The sequence below is a fragment of the Gracilinanus agilis genome, chromosome 3 (assembly GCF_016433145.1).
Source record: "Gracilinanus agilis isolate LMUSP501 chromosome 3, AgileGrace, whole genome shotgun sequence".
Classification (NCBI taxonomy): domain Eukaryota; kingdom Metazoa; phylum Chordata; class Mammalia; order Didelphimorphia; family Didelphidae; genus Gracilinanus; species Gracilinanus agilis.
Window position 1 is genome coordinate 180,027,624 of NC_058132.1, and position 22,292 is coordinate 180,049,915.

Consider the following 22,292-nt stretch of genomic DNA (forward strand, 5'->3'; position numbering starts at 1 on the left):
TGTGTGTGTGTGTGTATGTGTGTGTGTACTTTTTAAATCCTTTGTAATAGAGGGAGTAGGCAAACACCAAGGACCTCACAGAAAGAAATGGCCAACTAAATTGCAAGATTTTTGTGCTTAGCAGTTACTGGCACATTGTTATTTGTTGTTGAGTCATTTTTAAATTTGTGTCTGACTCACAGCCCCCCATCCCCACCCCCAGATAAATAGTAGGCACTTGAAAAAAAAACAACAAAAAAAACCAAGCAAGGAGCATTAATTAGATTAAGTACCTACTATATGCCAAGCACTGCACTAGTCCCTTGGAATTCAAAGAATCAAATAATATCACCCTTACATTTATACCTTATCTTTACATTTTATAAAGGGAGACAACACCATACATATTAAAATACAGACAAAATACTGGACAGAGACAATGACTAGAACCTGTGATTTCATTGATATGCTACCTTGTGAAAAGACTTTTACCATGGCAATGGTAATTTGTAAAAGTCTTTGCAATTTACAGTTTTTCTGGAGAGCTATATAGACCACTGAAAAGTTAAACAACTTGTTTGGGGTCTTATTAGAGGCAATATTTGAAACCAACTCACCTGGTTTCAAATTCAGATCTTTAAATAGAATTAATAGAGACTTCATTGTGAAGATGTAGCTAAATTTTAAAAGAAACTAAAGATTCTTATAGGTGAAGATGGGTGAGGAGTATATTCTTGGCACGGAGAAAAAGCCAGTGTAAAGAGGCAGTCTGTGAAATTTCTTATGTAGAGGCACAACATGAAATCCAATTTGACTACAAACTAAAGAGTGATGAATATTTCACCTTTGTTTTAAGGCCCCAAACAAAACACCTATATCTTATTACATAAGACAAGCCCTAAAATAAACTCTTCATTTGGGAGTGAGCTTTTACTTAATTGAGAATTTAGATTCAGAGAAGAACATCCTACAAGCATGATGATCATAGTTCATCCCAGTGCTCAGAAAAACTCAGTAACATAGCAACTATCACTGAGAAGTAGATGAAAATCAATTTCTGCTAGTCAAAGTTTCATGATTACATTGTCCTCCCATGTTAAGAGAAAACCTTCTGTTGACACAAGAGAATTGATCCCTTTTTCACTTGACTTGTGATGGCCACCTTTCAAAAATAATGTTTTATTTTATATGACATATATTTACTAATTTATCCTTCCTCCTTCAGCTTAGTTTAGCAAAGCCAGTACTGGAACCAAGTCTGAAACATAATACATTGTGTTCCACACCCAAGTTTCCCTACTTCTTTGAAAATAAATAAATAAAAGAGAAGTAGGAAAGTGCTTTCTCATTATCTTTGACCAAACTTGCTCATTATCATTCCACACAGTAGGCATTTAATGAATGCTTAATGAGGGATCAACACATTTAGTTTAGATTGTGTTATTGTTCTTTTCACTTATTTACATTGTCAGCATCATTGTATATACAGTTTTCTTGGTTTTGTTTACTTGACTTTGGTGTAGTTCATGCATTTCTTCCCATTCTTCTGTGAATTCTTCATTGTTGTCCCTTACTCTACTTACCATATACTCATGTGCCCTCCTTCATTTGATTTACCATTCCCTCACCAGTGGATATCTACTTTGTTTGCTACTCTTTGCTACAAAAAGTGTTGATAATATGGCAAAAATGGAAATAGGCATTGCATGATAGCATGTGTATAACTTATATTGTTTGCCACCTTAGGGAGGGGAAAAGGGAGAGAATTTGGATCACAAATTGTCAGAAAACAAATATTTAAAATTGTTTCTGTATGCAATTAGGAAAAAATGGAAAAAAATTAAACTACTGATAAAAATACTTTAGGAGGCAGATGGTGATGCATTGTATAGGGTGCTGGACCTGGAGATCTGAGTTCAACTCTAGCTTCAGAAACTTACTTGCTGTGTGCCCCTGGGCAAGTCACTTAACCTCTGTTTACTTTAATCAACTTTAGCAGGAAATGGAGAACCAGGTGGCAGTTAAGTGGCACAGTGGATAGAAAACTGGACCTGGAATCAAGAAGACTCATTTTTCTAAATCTAAATAAAACCTCAGATATTCTATCCTGTGACTGGGCAAAATCACTTAATCATATTTGCCTTGGTTTCCTCAACTGCAAAATAAACTGGAGAAGGAAATGGAAAACTAGTATCCTTGCCAAGGAAACCCCAAATTGGGTCAAGAAAAGCCAAACATGACTGAAAAAAATGACTGAACAACAATAAAAATGCTTTGATATATAAAAGAGTGGGGGGAGTTATCTTCCTTGAATGATTATACTTGTCATTGGAATCTTTGAGTCTCAGGTTATGGGCCTTTTATCTATTGGTATTTTCTATGTTCTTATCATATCTTTCTTTTTGTCCTTGCAGCTTTTGTCCTTCCTTCAGGGATTATTCACCTTTTACCATGAAGGATATGAACTGGCTCAGGAATTTGCACCCTACAAACAGCAGCTGCAGTTCAATTTACAGAATGTAAGACTCTTTATTAATGCTATGTTATAGCTTAATGGAGGTTTTATGTAATTGGAGAGATGATTTCCAACTAACTGTGGAATCCATGAATTTTCTCAAAAAACAAACTGTTTATACATTCAAACTTTAATGATTAGAACTGACAGAGAAGTTGTCAGATGACCAAGAAGGACCATGTGAGTTTGCAAAGTGTCTGAATTAGAGTATGTCAGGGAAATTGTGAGCCATACCAAGAGATGGTGGATCAAGGAGTCAGAGGGCCTGCCTTTAAATCATGGTTCTGCTTCTCATGACCTGAGAGAACTTAAGGAAGTCACTGAGCTGCTTGGACCTCAGTTTCTGATAAATGAAAGTCTTGGCCCAGATGATCTATCTCTAAAGATTTTTTTAGGTGTTGGCATATGATATTTTGAGTTTCACATCTAAAATGGGAAATAAGTTAGGAAAAAAGAATGTTTGAGACAAAAAGTCATAGATACTGTGGCTTGCAAGCAACTGTTTTAAAAATGAGAAATGGTTTAAAAATGAAAGAAATTTTTTTCCTGCTTAAAAATGCTAAGTAGTTTAACTTTCTCCAAACCATAAATGATTTGGAAAAATCTGTTTTGATTATCTTAAAAAGCTTTTTTTCCCCTATACTTGTAGTGAGTTGTACTTATTTCTACATATTTTGCATGATTTTTGATAGTTTTTGACATTTTAATAATAGTAACATTTATGTAGTTCTTTAAGGTTTATAGGTCATTTTACAAATATTTCATTTTGTCATCACAACAATTATGAGAGGTAGGTGCTATTTTCATAATCACCATTTTATATATGAGGAAAGTAAGGCTCAGAGAGCTGAAGCAACTTGCCTAAGGTCACAGAACTATTAAGTATCTGAGGTCAAATTTGAATTCAGGTCTTCCTGACTCAAGGTCCAGTGCTGGGGCAGCTGGGTAGCTCAGTGGAGTGAGAGTCAGGCCTAGAGACAGGAGGTCCTAGGTTCAAACCCGGCCTCAGCCACTTCCCAGCTGTGTGACCCTGGGCAAGTCACTTGACCCCCATTGCCCACCCTTACCAATCTTCCACCTATGAGACAATACACCGAAGTACAAGGGTTAAAAAAAAAAAAAAAAAACTCAAGGTCCAGTGCTCTATCCTTGCCACATAGGTAACATTTTTAAAAATGTCTCCATCCTGAGGTCATTTTACTACATTTTATGTCAGTCATTATGTCTGTCTTAAAATGAGTTGTATGTTGATATTAAATCAACAAATTCAACCAAGAATTGAATAAATTAGAAATATTGGGAAATTCACTAACTTTTCCAGGTCTTTTCAGTTATTAGATTAGTGATTAGTGTCTGCTTTATTACTAATGAAAATGATACTTTAGAAACCAATTTGATGTTCATATTTTTTAGGAAATCAACTCTCAAAGAATTATGCTGACTCAGAGCTATTATGTAAATTTGAAATATGGATCTCTTTTTCTTATCTATAACCATTGACTTATACTAGGTCTTGGAATGCAATGTATGGGAGGGAACAGTTTATGGCTACATAAGTATAACTTAAGAAAAGCTAGGAAAAATTTTCACTCAATAATACATGTATCACCCGGATTGAATTGTTTGCCAGCTCTGGGAGTCGGGAGAGAAGAAGGGAGGGAGACAATTTGGATAATATCATTTCAGAAAACTTCTGTGGAAATTTGTTATTTAAATTAAAAAATAATTTTTTTAAATTTCACTCAATCTGCATTTTAATTTAGAAGAAATATTTAAAATAATTTCAAAATGGAATTTATATTTGTATTTTGACCAGTGAAGGGATACAGAGGGGGGCAGAATAAGCAACTAGAGCTGGAGGGAGGAGAGAAAGAGAGATAGAGAGAGACAGAGACAGAGTACCATGAAAGAGAAATAGAAGAGGATATATAAAACAGACATAGACACTGTATATACAGAAAAGACAGGATTGTGTACATGATGATTAGACCCATAGATGAACTCTTAACATAATAAAATACTACTTCAAAATTCTTTTAACTTGTATTGTATTTTTGCAACTATGAAGATAACTCATGATATGTCTTTGATAATTGCAGTATAGACTGTATAAATAAAAGTTGAGGGTTAGGTCTGACTTTGCAGCTGGAAATTCCTGACTTTTGAACTTCTAAATAAACCATCAAATCAATGTTTCTTTCTATTTCAGACAAGGAATAATTTTGAAAGTACTCGTCAAGAAGTAGAGAGATTAATGCAGAGAATGAAATCTGCAAATCAAGATTATCGTCCTCCAAGTCAATGGACAATGGAAGGGTATCTTTATGTACAAGAGAAACGTAAGTCAAATTTTATGATTTACCAATAGGAAAAAAAATTGAAATTTGCTTTTTAATAACTTTTGAATTAATTGCTAAACAGGTTAGTAACACCTTGAGGGGGAAGATTGAAGTTGCTTAGTGCTATAGTGTGCTTAAGTTTTAATGTGTTAGTGATACAAATATAAGATCAAATAGTCCTTGCCCTAATGGAATTTAAGTTCTAATAAGATTAAACAATTCATAAAGTAGAGTTGGGGCCAAGAAAAGGAGTTTTGGTTTGGAAAATCACAAGGATGTTGAGTGAAGCCATAAAGGATTAGATTATCATGACTTTTCCAGAATTAATGACAGTATTGATTTGTTTTCTGTTCCCAGAACAAGAGATGAAAAATTGAGGGTGTAGGTGGAGTACAAGGGCAGATGGCAAAATGATATAATCAGCTGGGCACAGTGACATGCTGTGGAGATAGTCCTAACCTGTAAAACTTGAGATGGAGTTTCATTAACCTGTATGTGACAAAAACCCAAGTGAGAACCAATTATAAGACTCAGTTATTCTTGACACTTTCTTCCTAACCTTCCATTCAGACTTAAAGTAACAACTTGACACCAAATAACTAGCCAATTTTACTCCTAAAAAATGACTAGATATAGAATTAAGTGAAATGAACCCTATTAGGAGGGTCCACAATTACTTGAGTGCAAAGGTGATTTATCCAGAGACAGACTTTTATTTTCACTTTATATGAACTTTTAAATTAAGATTTAGCTACCAAGTTTAAGATCTAAAACAGATTTATTCTTTGCTACATTTATTCTTTGCCACATTTATTCAAGGACAAAAGCACTAATCTCAAACAGCATGTCAATGTTCATCATTATCTGCAAGAAGAATAGCACTCAGCCTTCTGAAAACCAACCAGTTTCTCTCTCACTTGTCCTGGCCTGACCTGAAGCCTCATATCCATTATCCAAGTTATAATCAGGATTTCTGAGTTGTCTGATGTGTGCCTGCCCTTTTCTGAGTTATCCAGTCAATCTTATGGCTTTAGTTCCTAAGACTGTAGGCTGGTCTTGGCTTTCCTCAGCTTCTGATTCTCTAGGTTTCATTGATTGATATCTATTATAAACAATAACAGTCTCATGTAGATCTAGTCCTTCTATAGCACTCAGGATCTCTACCTCAATTACTGTTCTACTGAATATTCACTGACTCATGGAGACATAGTAAACAGCTGTTATTATGTTATCCTGGACATTACAGATGATAATCAATCATAACTAAAGTTGTATGATGTATACCATTTCATCATTTAAATTTTTTTTTATTATGCTTAGTTATGGTGAAATTTTTTAAATTCCCTGAACAAGGAAATATTCTTCAGTGGTCTAGGTCTAGCCATTCTATTCTTCCATAAGAATTTTTTATTTATTGAAATTCTTACTGGATTCTAAACAACAGTTAGCACAACTCATACTAACCTTAGAAACATTTCCTATTAAGGAAAATATAGTCCTGCCTATGAAGAGGTGTGAGCTTACAGATGACTGTTAGATGGAGTAACCTCCACTGCTCTCAGCAACTAAGATTATGTTTACAAAATGAGAGGAAAAGCTTGATAGAAAATGATTAATGTAGTTTTAAAATTATTTTATTGATCTACTTTCAGTACCTATACTTGTAAACCTTGTGCAGAAATTTATCAATCACACAAACCAATAATGTAGCTGAGTTTTTAATGCTGAACTGAAATGTGGCTACATATGGAAGGAAGTTATTTTATAGTTTTGAATACTCATTGAATGTTTGCAATTTCATTTTTTGACAACTTCTACCCTGCTGTGCTGTCAAACTCCATAGAATTTTGGATCATGAGATCTTGTTATATTTCCTCTAAACCCTTGAAGTCTGCTTTCTTAAGACCTAGTGTGCATTCTGGACTATACTCAGCTTTTTTTCCCCCTTTCTGTCACAAACTCTCATAGGGAATGGTAATTTCTCTTCGATATTCCCATTATTTCTATCCCAGCTTCTGGCCCTTCCTGTGAGTATAAATCAGATCTAATTTTAAAAATTATCTTTTATTGATTCTTCCACCTCTTGAAAGTTGAAATTATCATTATGGCAAATAAAGAAATGATGAGCTGCTTTTTTGGCAGAGAAATTATTATTGTCAATATCAGGGCGTTTTAAATCTTATATCACTAGTATATCATGCCTCTTTGCAAGACTTATGATCTGTTTCCCAACCTCTTAATCTATTTCCTCTTTCTGACCAGTTGATTTATTGTTTACTTAAGTACAAAAATTGCTTCTTTTTCTATTTTTATTGATATGCACCATGATATTCTGAGTAGGGGATATCCTCACATAATCATCTCTCCTTCATACATAATGCCACCTACCCCATTACCTGAGTAGTTTCCTTTATTGCTTCTAGGATAAAATGCAAACTGACTAGTTTGACATTTCAAGCTTTCCACGGCCTGATTGTACTACCTTTCCAGATTTTTTTCCTATCGCTCCCATTCACTCATTGTACATTCCAGCCAAATTGGAGTACTCATTGTTCCCTAAACCTTGCATTCCATTTCTTGCCTTCATGACTTTACATAAAATATCTCCCATGCCAGGTGTATATTCTTTCTTTTTGTTTTTAAGAATATTTATCTTCCTTTAAGATTCAGCTCAGGTGTCACCCTTTTAGTGAAGCCTTATTTGAAGCTATCTTGATTATTAGTGTACACTTCAAATTGAGGTGTTGGGTATTTGTTTCAAGTGTATCTGACTGTTTGTGACCACATTTTGGATTTTCTTAGTAAAGGTACTAGAGTGGTTTTTCCATTTGCTCATTTTATAGATGAAGAACTGAGGGCAATAGGGTTAAATTAAATGATTTGCTCAGGATCACACAGCTATCAAGTGTTTGAGGCCACCTTTGAACTTGGGAAGATAAATCTGACTCCAGACCCAGGGCTCTATCCATAGCATCACTTTCTTGCTCCAAATTGAGATATATTTACCTAATTATGTATGTGTTGGGTCCACTACCTACTTCTTCCCCCTAGTAGAACTTAAAATTCTTGAGAGTAGGGTCTGTTTCATTTTTGTTTTATTATTTTTTTGCCAAAGAACTGGCACCTTATTTATACTAAAAAAAAAAAAAAGAATTTATCTAAGTAATTAGAAAATGACATGGCAATTTTAAAGCATTTTTTTCAGTGTAAAAATTGCAGATGATTAGCAATATTAATACATTCTAACAGATTTCAGCAGTGTAAACAAATCACTCCTCAGTAATCTCATACTTCCTGGCTTGAGATTAATGTTATTTGCTTTAATTTTAGTTTGGGCACAGCTTTCCCCCCTCCTCAAAGATCTTTTTTAAGCTAACTAATCCTCATTTAGTACATTGCAAATTATGATCCTGATTTCTTCTGAGAACAACTGGTTTAATCCCAGACAAACTCAAGGGAGTATAGTATTTATAATAAATATTAAGAGTAAATACATACATTTGTGAATTTAGGATATCCATAGGAAAAAAAATCATTAAACAACCTAAATGTTACTGATAATATAGATAGGAAATCCCATTGCAGCTCAACTTCTTTGCTCCTTATATTATTTTTTTAAACCCTTACCTTCTGTCTTAAAATTACTACTCTGTATTGGTTCTAAGGCAGAAGAGTGGTAGGGCTAGGCAGTGGGAGTTAAGTGACTTGCCCAGGGTCACACAGCTAAGAAGTGTCTGAGGCCACATTTGAAACTGGGACCTCCCATCTCTAGGCCTGTCTCTCAATCCACTGGGCCACCCAGTTGCCCCCTGCTCCTTTTTCCCTTTAGCATATTTTTCCATGGTTTCATGATTCATGATCCCCCTCCCTCTTACTCTTTCCTCCCTATCCCTAATTAGATAAGCAGTTCCATTGGCTTATACACGTATTATTGTTCACAATTTATTTTCATATTATTTGCATCTGCAGTAGTGCATTCTTTTAACATCAAAATCCCAGTCATATCCCTATCACATTACGTGATCAAATATTTTTCTAATGCATTCCCATTTCCACAGTTTTCTCTGGATGTGGACAGCATTCTTTCTCACAAGTTCCTCTGAATTGTCCTAGGTCATTTCATTGCTGCTAGTAGGAAAGTCCAATACAATCTGTTGTGCTATCAAGTATCTGTCTCTGTGTACAATGTTCTCCTAGTTCTGCTCCTTTTCCTCTGCATCAATTCCTGGAGGTCATTCCAGTTCACATGGAATTCCTCCAGTTCATTATTCCTTTCAACACAATAGTATTCTATCACCAACAGATACCACAATTTGTTCAGCCATTCCCCAATGAATGGACACCCCCTAATTTTCATTTTTTTTTTTGCTATCACAAAGAGCATGACTATAAATATTTTTGTACAAGGTTGTTGTTTTTTTTTTCTTATTATCTCTGTGGAGTACAAACCCAGCAGTGGTATGGATGGGTCTAAGGGTAGGCATTCCTTTAAAGTCCTTTGGGCATAGTTCCAAATTCCTCTCCAGAATGCTTGAATCAATTTACAACTCCAGCAGCAGTGTATTAGTGTCCTAATTTTGCCACATCACCTCCAACATTTATCACTTTCTTTTGTTGCCACATTGGCCAGTCTGCTGGTATAAGGGGTTACCTCAGAGTTGTTTTCATTTGCATTTCTCTAATCAGGAGGGATTTAGAACACCTTTTCAAGTGCTTATTGATAGTTTTGAATTCTTCATGTGAAAAATGCCTATTCATGTCCCTTGACCATTTGTCAATTGGGGAATGGCTTGATTTGACTTAGTTCCTTATGTATTTTATTAATTAAACTTTTGTCAGAGAGTTTTGTTATACATTTTTTCTTCCAGTTTGTTGCTTTCCTTCTAATTTTGGTTGCATTGGTTTTGTTTGTATAAAATCTTTTTAATTTGATATAATCAAGGTCAATCATTCTACATTTTGCAATATTCTCTATCTGTTGCTTAGTCTTAAATGTCTTCCTTTCCCACAAATATGACAGGTATACTATATGTTTACCTAATATATTTATGATTTCACTCTTTATATTTAAGTCATTTACCCATTTTTTGAATTTATTTTGGTATAGGGTATAAAATGTCACTCTAAATCTAATTTTCCCCATACTGTTTTCAATTTTCCCAGCAGTTTTTGTCAAATAGCGAATTCTCTTTGGGGTCTTTGAGTTTATCGAACCATAGCTTACTGAGGTCGTTTACCCCTAATTTATTCCATTGATCCACCCTTCTGTCTCTTAGCCAGTATCATATTGTTTTGATGACCACTGCTTTATAGTACAATTTAAGATCTGGTACTAGTAGGCCCCTATCCTTCAGGGTTTTTTTTTCATTATTTCCCTTGATATTTTTGATTTTTGTTCTTCCAGATGAACTTTGTTATAATTTTTTCTAATTTTATAAAAATGTTTTTTGGTAGTTTGATTAGGTATGACACTGAATAAGGAGATTAAATTGGGTAGGATTGCCATTTTTATGATATTAGCTCATCCTACCCATGAGCAGTTAAAGTTTTTTTCTAATTGTTTAGATCTAGTTTTAATTGTGTGAAAAGTGTTTTGTAGTTGTGTTCACATAATTCCTGTTTTTGTCTTGGCAGATAGATTCCTAAGTATTTTATATTGTCTAGATTGATTTTAAACAGATTTTCTCTTTCTGACTCTTGCTACTGAGTTATGTTGGAAATATATAGAAATGCTGATGATTTAAGTGGATTTATTTTGTACCCTACAACTTTACTAAAGCTGCTAATTATTTCTAATAGTCTTGTAGTTAATTTTCTGGGGTTCTTTAAGTATACCATCATATCACTTGCAAAGAATAATAGTTTCTTTTTATTTTCTTGAGAATTGTTTTAGGGTAGTCAAATGTAAAGTGACTTTGTGTGAGTCCCATAGCCAGTATGATAGGGACAGAACATAAACCAAGATCTTTTTGAGTTTGAGGTAGGCTTTCTTTATCAAATGTAATAAGCTGCCTCTACTTAGAAACCATTAATAATACCATGTAGACTGAATGTTAAAAGAAGTGAAAATACCTTTCAATGGAATATCTGCCTAGTTAAGAACCATTACTCTACACATATTTGCTCAATGTTTTACCTTCCTATCTTGTCTTTTTGAGTTAGAGACCAGCCCTCCATCCCTCACATCATGCTGTCTCTAAATTATGATATTATCTCATAAATTTATCTCTACAGAGTAGCAATGGCATGAGAAGTGTGTCCATAGCTTCAACATACATGTAATAAATTTTTCTTTTTGGTGTATGATGTTCTATATGTCAGAATTATTCATGAATATAACAAAGGTATGAATAATTATGAAACAAGAATTGCTACAAGTCAGAATTGAAAATAATTAACAATAATCTTGTGTTTTTTATAAGGTACATTATACCCCATAATTTAAAATCTAAAGAGATTTGTGCATTGAAATTAACTATGTCTCTAAGGACTTTATTAATTAAAAAAGTTTTTTTGATTCCTTTACATTTTCCTCCATTTAAGCCTTTTTACATATCAATTCATTGGCTTTATGCCTGTGGTTTTGAAGCCTGGCTAGCAATAATATAATTTATCAGCGAATGGCTGGAATACTTTGAACTTTCAGCTTTGTGCTACTCAAGATGGATACATGATGGACAAAGATGGTTCTAAATTGTGAATCTATTTAAAAGTTGTGATGTAGTTTTTAAATATGTCCTTTTTCCTACTGAGTTAGAGTCACAAGAAAACCAGCTTTCTTAGTGGAAAATTGAGTGAACATATTAGTATGTAGTTGGACTAAAATAATATATAAATGATGTCTAATTTCATATATGATATATCATAGTAGACATACCTACCTCATATAAAGAATGAAATAAAAAATAAAAATAGTGCAATTTTTTAGGAAAGAGAAAAAAGGAAGAATGTGTTTGCTCCAATAAGTTGCAAACACTATCCTAGAGACCACTAATTTAGAAGATTCTGATCATTAAATTTATTTGTGGTTAAAAATGACTATCATCTTTTTCTATAGAGTTCATTTTATTTCCTTATTATTTTCATACTGATTATGAAACTACTCACACAATTCCTTATTTTAAAATGCTATTGAGGGCAGCTAGGTGGCTCAGTGGATTGATAACCAGGCCTTGAAATGGGAGATTCTGGCTTCAAATGTAGCCTCAGACGCATTCTAGCTGTGTGATCCTGGGCAATTCACTTAACCCCATTGCTTAGCCTTACCACTCTTCAGCCTTAGAACCAATACACAGACAGAAAGTAAGGATTTAAATAATAATAAATAAATAAAAATAAATGTTATAATTAAATTATTACCAGTATGGGAAAAAGGCCTTTTTCCAAAGGCATCTGTTGTGTATGCTGATTTATGCTTAATAAATGTTATTTATGTATAGTATGTGGCAATTGTCTCTTCAAATCTTAGCAGTCAGTCAACAAATAAACATTATTAAGTGCCTTCTTTGTACCAGGCACTGTGCTAAGTGCTGAGGATACAAAAAGAGACAAAAAACAGTTTCTGCCCTCACAAAGCTCCCATCCTAATGGAGGAAACAAGTAAACAAATGTACAAGCAAGGTATAAAAGAGATATATGGGAAATTTAGCACCAAAGGCAAGGCACTAGAATTAAGAAGCATTGAAAAAGGCTTCCTGTACAAAATGGGATTTTAGTTGCAACTTGAAGGAAACTCAGGGACCTAGGAGGTAGGAATGAGGAAGAAGAGGATCTTGGCATGATGATATATACACCCAACAAAGACGGTTATTTGATTTCTTGTAAAAATTAATTTCTGAAAGGTAAAAGAATTTCTCAACTGTGAATGCTTTTAACTTCTGTCTCAGTTACACATACACCTTAAATGCCTTGTCAATTAGAGTGCCACATACTCAATAGAGTCAATAAATGCTACTTTCCCACAACTAATTTTTCAAAGGAAAATGGTCCTTGTAATTTCTACCATCACATATTTGGAATGACTTTATAGAGTTGTTGCTATAACATAAGAACAAACAGTTTTACTTTCTCAAGGACCTACATAGCTGTTGTTGGATTTTTTTTTTTTTTGTGAGATAGAGAGTTTTCTTTTGCTGGAGGTCTTGAGATAGAAATGGGATAACTACTCTTACGGAATTAATAGCTGATTTTAATGCATTGAAATTCAGTTTGACCTGTATGCTTTTGTGGATCTCTCTAAATGCTATATTTCTGCAACTCCATAGTTTTCTTTGTCTACAAAGATTACTACTTTCTTACTGTTAATATGTCTCAAGCTTTGGATTACTTATCCTGGAGTCAGAGGAGGATAATGTGTAGATTAGTACCTATCTATGCGCAGTCTTTTTCCTCTCCTGGATTACAGTCTTATGCTGGTGTTGGGACTTGAGTAGCTCAATGAAACTATGAACTATGCTGTGTAGGTTTACCTATGTGAACAGGTTATAGTGGAGAGTTCTGACAAAAGATGATCCACTGGAGAAGGATATGGCAAACCACTCAAGTATCTTTGCATGTACTGTATTAAAATGCTAAAAGATATGACATCAAAATGGTGGGCTGTGGTCCAAGAGGTTACAAAGAATTGGACACAACTGAGCAACAGCAACAAATGGGTACCCTTCTACTGGCCCCATTCTGGATGACTTGTGTTTGAAATCTGGAATGAATTAAAATAAGATGAATTTTCCTTTTCCATTAATTATAATAGTAAAGATTATAATAGTAAAGATTACTGCAAAAGATATCATTGTATTGGGGGAACTATCATGAACTTAGAGTCAGAAGATTTTGAATCACATTCTTAATTTTCAGTGTACTGCTTTATTGGCTTTAGGCAAATCATATTGTTTCTTGATACAGTTAGATGTCATCATGATAGACTTCGAGACAGGAGTCCCTGAGGTTAAGTCTGGTCTCAGACTAACTTCTGTGTTCTATGATCCTAGGTAAGCCACTCAATTTCTTTTAGCCTCAATTTTTTTCATATGTAAAATGGGCATAATAATATCTATATCTCAGTGTTGTTGTAAGGATCGTAGAAGACAACATGTAAATTGCTTTGCACAAATGCTAGGTATCCTTATTTTTATTTCTGAACCTGAATTTCCACATCTATACAATGTTAAGACATGATGAAACTGTTGGCTTAAATACTGTTACAGTATTTTGGTATTGGTGGATGTGATATTTTGTTTTGTTTTGTTTTGTTTTCTACCCTTTATGTTTTCCCCTCAGTAAAAAAATGTTAATAAGATAATTTTCCATACCATGTTGGGTTACAAATTATATAATTTTATGTATATTTGTATATTAGTATTATTGGTCTTATTGTGGCAGGACATAATGGTAAAAGTTTAAATTTTTGCATGCCAAGCAAAGCATAGAGAAAAAGTCCCTTTGCCTTTTCTCTTGAGATCAGTATGCAGATCTCTTCAGTGGACATATCCTCTGCCATCTAGTGGCATGCTCACTTCTATTATATAAGTAGCTTTCAGTCTCATTCAGACCTATATTAATGCTGATGTAGCTCTGTTCTTGATGTAGCTCTGATCACTTAGCAGTTGTCTCCTTTCAGTGACTGAAGAGAGTGTTAGGCTAAGTTGTTCTATAGAATAAGACTTTCTTTTATCTGAGGTCAAATTTTATTTATAGTCACAAATAAACCTGAAGGAATGACATTAAACAAGAACCAAGAGAATCTGCTTGGGTTTTGTTTTTCTTTAATCTCCAGTACCAAGAAATTACTAGCTTAAATAGTTAATTTTATGAATGAAAAATCAGAGGCATGACTATATATTTTATGATTTAAAATATTCATTGTTTTTACCCAATTCTCTAGATGTTTCATTCATGGTTTTTTTTTCAATAGTTGTTCCATGCTTCCAAGGGCAAAATTTGACTTTGACATTAGTAAGATTTCAAAATCTGATTGTGACAATGGCAGAAAAATATTAACAACTTCATTAATTTAGTTGTATGCATTTCCAACACTGAATTTTGGCCTTATAGGTGCTGTAACATGAAATGTTTCAAGTTTTTCAGTAGAAGCCTATAAAGTGAACAGTTGTTAATTCTAGAAATATATAATTCATGTATCTGTGGAGAGATTTTTTTTAATTTAGGGCTTTTGCTAATACTCTATATTTTCATAGCATTCTACATTTTCAGGGAATTTTCATAATGTTATGTCATTTGGTCTTCAAAACTTTGTGAGATGGAGGGCCTAGATTGCCTACATTTTCAAAAGAAGAAACTATAACTCAGAGAGGTCAGTACAATACAAGATCACAAATGGGATGAGGTAGAGTTGGGGCTAGATCTCACATTGTCTGTCTCCCAGTCCAGTCCTTATTCTTATAATGTAATTATGGCTTTTCGAAAGGTTAACTGATTTGTATTTTAATTTGGCTATTTCTATGTCTAATACTACAATGAAATGTCATTTCTTTACATTCCTTCCAAAATAGTAATTTCTAAAAGAGTCCTTTCCAGATCCCCCTTAATGCTAATGGCTGTCGCAGTGGTTGTCTCCAATTTATATTATATATTCTTGTTTGTACATTGTTTCTACTTTTTTTTTCCTCCGTTGGACAAGTAGTTTTTGGAGAGCAGGAACAAGTTTGATTTTTTTTAAATTTTTGTTTGTTTGTTTTGTGGTGGTGGTTGTTGTTGTTTTGCCTTTCTTTGTATCATTAGCACTTAACATAGTGGCTTCAATATAGTAGGCATGATATAAATACTTTTTAGCTAAGAAAGGTTTTAACAGAGAAAGCATCACTTCTGAATTTTCACTGGACAGCTAGCTCATTTTTTGAAGCCATTCTCCAGTAATCAGTGATAAGTTAAGAACTGTTGCTCTATAATTGTTCTCTCAGTAAACATAAATAGTTTTGATGCTCTGAGTAAAAGATGAGTAATATAGCTGGTCTCCTCAGACCCAGAGTAGAAGTTACAACCCTTCTTCAGATCTCCTACATGATGGTTTGAGCATTATTGACAGTGGTTACTATAACAAGAGAGAAGAAATATTTAACTTGAAGATTATGAATGTAGGGTGCTATAGTTGAAGTCATTTGGCAAGATAGTGATGTTGTTAGAGGTACTCTGTAGCAGCAGTACCTTTTACTTTTACTAATATCCAGGACTGTAGTGATACCTTTTAAGGAGCTATGTCTCTCTTCTGACTTGATTCCCAGAAGTAGTGAAGCACTATTTGCTGTCACCATGCCTGTGTTAGGGCTCTGGGTATGGACACTGGGAGGTTGTTAAATGCATAATTGCCTCCAGTTCATATTAGAAGAGTAGAAGATGTCCTCAGTGATCTTAATATCATTCTACACTATTTGTGGCTAAGTGGATTAGATGCATCCCAAATCACATAACTAATGGTATGGTAATAAGATGTAATGATGTCTTTTGTGACATGAAACAATATACACACGGATTCCTGTCATATGATCAGTTGTAAGATCTAACTTGTCCTCTCATTTTAGGACCTCTTGGCTTCACCTGGATTAAACATTATTGCACTTATGATAAGGGGAGCAAAACATTCACAATGAGTATTTCAGAGATGAAATCCAGTGGAAAAGTGGTGAGTAGGGGAAAATCTACAACCTCTAATTATAAAATAAGAGTTTAAAATGTTTATCTATTTACATTTAATGAGCATCTTTCTTTAATCATTGTTATTCTTAAACTTTACATAATCTTTATTTTTTTCTAGCCTTACTGAAACATTAGCAAAAAGAACAGTGGGTCACAAATAAGGGACAGTGTGGTCTGTTAGGTAGGTAGGTAATGGTCTGACTTGGGAATCAGGAATCAGATGATGAGGTCATAGATATGGAGCCATAAGGAAATTCAAAGGTCATCTGGTCAAAATTCCTTATTTTATTAGATAAGAAAACTAAGACCCCCCAAAGTTAAGTGATTTGTCTAAGATTCATATAGATAAATATCAGAGCAAAATTTGAACCCAGATCCTTTGACTGCAGAGCAACTCATTTATTAAAAGTTGTCTTGGGCCCTGAGAGCTTGTGACTTGTCCATGATGCAACTTGTATATTATTGGCAAGTCTTAAAATCAGGTCTTTGAAATAGTATGGTATGGGTCTATATCTCAAAGAGGTAGTAAAAAATAGGGGAAAGGACCTATTTGTACAAAAATATTTATAGCAGTTCTTTTTGTGGTGGCAAAGAATTGGAAAATTGAGGGGATGTCAATCAATTGGGGAATGGCTGAGCAAATTGAGGCATATGTTGGTGCTGAAACACTATTATACAATAAGAAATATTAATCAACAATTTCGGAAAAAGCTGAAAAGATCTGCTTGAACTGATGCAGAGCAAAATAAGCAGAACTGGGAAAATATTGTACCCAGCAACAGCAATATCATATGATGATCAGTTGTCAAAATTTGTCTAATATCAGCAATGCAATGATCTAGGATAATTCTGAAAGACGTATGATGGAGAATATTATTAACCCCCAGAGAAAAGACTGAGGTGTTGGATAGATACAGTTCAAAGCATATTATCTTTCACATAACTGTATTTACAGTTTTATTTTGGGGTTTTGGTTTTGTATGAGTATGCTCTTACAACAATGACCAATATTGAAGTGAGTTTTGCATGGTAGTACATTTATGACCCAGATAAAAATTTTTTACCATCTCCAAGTGGGGAAAAGGAAGGTGGTTTGGATCTTATAATTTTGGAAAATGTAAGTTGAAAATTATTACATATGATTGGGAAAATAATATATCTTTGAATCAAAAAAAGAAAAAGAAACTAATGAAAAGTGTACTTGCTTCATAGTCATAGGATCTAGGTTCAACATCCAGATTCAAGTCTTTTCGGATACATAGCTCTCATCTCCCAAAGTAAACTTTAAAGACTGAGTTGTTAGGGCTGCTAAGTGGTTCAGTGGATAGAACATCAGGCCTATAGTTAGGAGGATCTGGGTTAAAATCTTGCTTCAGATAATTCCTATTTCTTTGACCCTGGGCAGGTAACTTTACCTTGTTTGCCTAGTATTTGTTTGTTCTGATTTAGAGTTGTTAATAAAAAAAAAAAAAAGAAAGAAAAGGGTTTTTGTTGGTTTTTGTTTTTGATTTTAAAGATTGCATTGCTATTTTACAATTGACAGTAATGCCATTTTCCTATTGGTGGTAATACTCTGCACTGAAGCAATCAGAGATCAGTACCAAAAGTAAAAGTTACAAAATGTCTGTGGGTGCTTAAGCTTAACTTAGTGATCACCTATTAATGTGGTAGAGTAGAAAGACTGTGAAATCAGCAGTTGGAGAAACTGAGGTCAAATATACCTTTTTTAAAATCAGTTTGTGCCTTTGGGAAATTCACTTAACTTCTTTGATTATCAGTTTTTTCATCTATAAAAGGAGGAGGCTTGAGCTAAATGACTATTCTAGGATCCCTCCTAGCTCTAAACCTAGCACTTCAGGCTTTTCCCAACCTGTTTTCTGTTTGAACATTTAACCTTGAAGTAGAAAGACATGTAATGGCTCAATATATACTTTTTCCTTTCATGCAAAAGTACATAAGGATGAATTTAAAAGCTTATGAATTTAAATTTTCAGAGTAAGCATCAGAATAAATTTGGTCAAATGATCCATGGGACAATTTAGTAGGAAAGATGGGTTGCAGAACCCACTCCTCTATTATTCTAGGCATGTTAAAAATAACTTGTCTCAGTGTAGAATTTCTTTGTGACTCTAGATAGAAATTTTGAAGTATTTGCTAATAAAGAAATTTATATGCAATGTACATATTCATGAAAATTGGCAATAATGTAATTGGCTCCATTTCTTTAAACAAACAAACTACCACACATCCTGTTTTGTTATTAGTAGAGTTTTAGTGAAGTAAATGAAAGGATATGTTAATAAAGAAGAAACCAAAGGAGGAAAAAGCTTTCATTTTCCTGAAAAGGGGAGAAGGGTATTTATTTAACACATTAAATTCTACCAGGTAGTATATAGATCAATTTAAACATCCAGTTTTTACCCTTGAGAAGTTTTCAGTTGAGATTAAGCAATAACACTGTGGTACAAAGGATCAGTGTTGTTCTGCTAGTCAAGAAATCTAGGGAATTTTCATTCTCTTTTCATTTAAGATTGTTCAATAAATCAAGTGTTGTCTTAAGGTAAACTAGTGCCAGGAAAATTCATAGAAACCTTACTATAATGGCAGTTGCTATAAGGCAGAATTTGTTATGTGTTCTATCTTAGACTTAACCAGTTATCATAAATGGTCATAATTATCAAACAGGCCCACTTGTCAGGTGCTCTCGCTTATATAATAGTCACATAGCAGCGATCAACAAATAGTGTTACAGCAAGACCTTTGTGAAATGACATTATGTAAACCCTTTCTGAGCTATCATTCAATATAGTAAGACTATGACTATAGAATACCATTAAGATGACAGTTTTAGCTTATCCATCTTTTGGACTATAATGGAATCTAATTTGTTACCAGACTATTAGACTACAGGTCAACCACCTGTATTTTCCAATACTTGTACAATTCATCTGATCATATAATGTTGAAATGACTAATGAATGCCATAATGATTAGGGTGGGAGAAAGGTTATTTTTCATTTACAAATTACATACTCTATACCTAATTACTATATATTATTGGGGGCAATTTAGTATCAATATTTATTTTTTATAGGTATACAAATAAAAGTAAATTTATAAAAAATACTACTATATCTGTTTTATCTGTATAATTAATGGTTTGATATTTTAAGTAACCTCACTGTTAGAAAAAAATGAAAGAACTATTGCTATATGCATAAACTCCTTAGCTTTCAAGATTCCATTGAAAAGTTATAGAATAATCCATGTGACTTTAAATAAAGACTTATATGATGTATTCATTTGGATTTCTACTTTTCTAATAAAACACATACTCCTTGAGGGATGGGACTGTCTTTTGTTTTTGTATCTAGGTCTCTTAGAACAGGGAATAGCACCTAGTTGAATGCTTAATAAATGACTGTGGGGGGGGGCAGCTGGGTAGCTCAGTGGAGTGAGAGTCAGGCCTAGAGACAGGAGGTCCTAGGTTTAAACCCAGCCTCAGCCACTTCCCAGCTGTGTCACCCTGGGCAAGTCACTTGACCCCCATTGCCCACCCTTACCAATCTTCCACCTATGAGACAATACACCGAAGTACAAGGGTTTAAAAACAAAAAAACAAAACAAAAAAAAATAAATGACTGTGGGATTAAGTTGTTTTTTAATAAAACATGTTTTTGTTGTTGTTGTTACAGAATGGTCTTGTCACTAGCTCACCAGAGATGTTTAAATTAAAATCTTGCATCCGAAGAAAGACAGATTCTATTGACAAACGATTCTGCTTTGACATTGAAGTGGTTGAAAGGTTTGAACTTTCCTTTATAGTTTTTTTTTTTGTGTGTGTGTGATGAGAAATAAATACATGAACAATTTGAATGCTGAGGTAACATATCCAAAGTACTTTATAAACCTTAAAGCAATACATAAATGTTTGCTGTTATTATTGGTAGTAGTAGTAATCATACTATAGTAATAGTAGAAAGACCCAAAAGCCTTGTTAAAATAAAGCAGTTTAGTGCCACATTATATAAATCCACAGACCATTAAGTTTATAGACTAGAAACATAGTGACAATTCTCGAGATCTTTTTATCACCTCCAGATAATTTGATAATGACGATAATGATGGTTTAGTTGATAAGAAATAAGTGGACAGGGACACGTCTTTCTGTCAGCTTATGATGTTGCTGCTGCTGCTATGTCTCGTGCAGCATGGAGTTTATTATATATACTTCAAGACTCACTTCACACAAAAGAACCCCGCCCCCGAAACTTAGCAGATGTGCAGAAGTTACAAATTATGTCATATCAAAACACAAAAGGTCTCATTGGCTTCAGAAAAGGCCAAGGCTGAGTTTTGACTGGGTTCTTATCAGAAAGCCAAGTCAGGGAATATTTTTCTCAAAGTTGAATTGCCCCTGCTAAGGTTTTGGTCTTGGCTATACCCAGAAGCTGCATTTCTGGCCAAAGGGGAAGAGTGTTAACCTTTTAACTGCTGGTTTGCTAGGAACTTAAAGCTTTACAATAAGGCCACAATACTTTTCAACAAGAAATCACAAGGATCACAAAAGGGATCAAAAGAGGAGTCTCAGATTTTTATTTATTCTCTTATTGGCTTCCCACAGACAATGTCAATGATTGTGCTTTAGAGAAAGACCACTCAGTCCTCTAAAAATGTTGAGAAGTTTAGGGTAAGAAACCTTCCATCACAGTGATAGCATCTAAGAATATATTGTTTCTCTTACTTTCAAAATGTAGTTATTACATTTTACTGAACTCCACATACTAATAAATGTCTGGATTGGCACATTTGAAACATAATAACGTAGAGCAGTGATGGCAAACCTTTTAGGGATGGAGTGCCAGGCCCTGGCCCCATGGCACCACCCAGACCAAGCACTGTGCCCCTTCCCCCATTACCCCACACAGGGTAGGGAGGAAGTACTCCCATTGGGCTGCTGGGCGGAGGAGCAAGGAATGGGAAAAAATGTCATTAGGCATGATGGAGAAGGGGAGGGGAGCAGCTCCCCCTGAGTCCCTCTGCCTTTCTAGTAATTAACTTTGGGGTTGGAGGGGGAGAGTGGCCATGTGCTCACAGAGAGTGCTTTGTGTGCCATAGGTTCACCATCACTGACTAAGAGTTATGAAACAAGGATGTCACAAGTTGAAATACAGCTATTTTGCTGGATTGCTAGATGGTATAGTGGACAGAGTGCTGGGCTTGGAGCCAGCAAGTACTACATTCAAATATAGAGTTCAAACCCTTGCGACACTGGGCAAGGCACTGAACCCTTTGTTTCAGGGTCCTCAACTATAAAATGCGGATGATAATAATAACATCTACAACTCCCCCCCTCCCACCTCCCACACCACCCTGGCTATTGTGAAGATCAAATTAGATAATGTTGTAAAAACACTTAGCACAGCATCTGGCATGTAGTGGGCACTAGGCTATTTGCTTGGAATGTTTTCCCTTTACATTTTGACCTGTTGCATATCCTTCATAGTTCTATTGAAATCCCACCTTTTCGAGGATGCTTTCCCAGAATTCACCATGCTCTAAGAAGTTCTAATAATGAGGGATTAAATACATAGCCCATAGACATCATATGATCCATAACACTCCTGATGTAGCCAATCCAGAATAAAATGTAATTTTATGAATTTTTCCATTTTTTTCCTCTAGTGTAAGCAATATGTGTTATTTCGCAACATGATGAACAGGGAAATATATGTTATGTGATAATACATGTATAACCTCTATCATATTACCTGCCTTCTTAGGAAGTTAGGGGAGAATGAAATGTAGAT

The 22,292-nt window shown here is 34.4% G+C and overlaps 1 protein-coding gene across 1 annotated transcript in view; it reads left to right on the top strand.

The window, feature by feature from the left end:
* ARHGAP42 (Rho GTPase activating protein 42) overlaps nucleotides 1–22,292 on the top strand; it is a 408,927-nt gene that overhangs the window by 310,399 nt on the left and 76,236 nt on the right. The window contains exons 7-10 of the mRNA XM_044668392.1: nucleotides 2,394–2,498; nucleotides 4,704–4,833; nucleotides 16,368–16,468; nucleotides 20,178–20,287. Coding sequence (XP_044524327.1) covers nucleotides 2,394–2,498; nucleotides 4,704–4,833; nucleotides 16,368–16,468; nucleotides 20,178–20,287 — 446 coding nt within the window. The remainder of the gene's footprint in view (nucleotides 1–2,393; nucleotides 2,499–4,703; nucleotides 4,834–16,367; nucleotides 16,469–20,177; nucleotides 20,288–22,292) is intronic.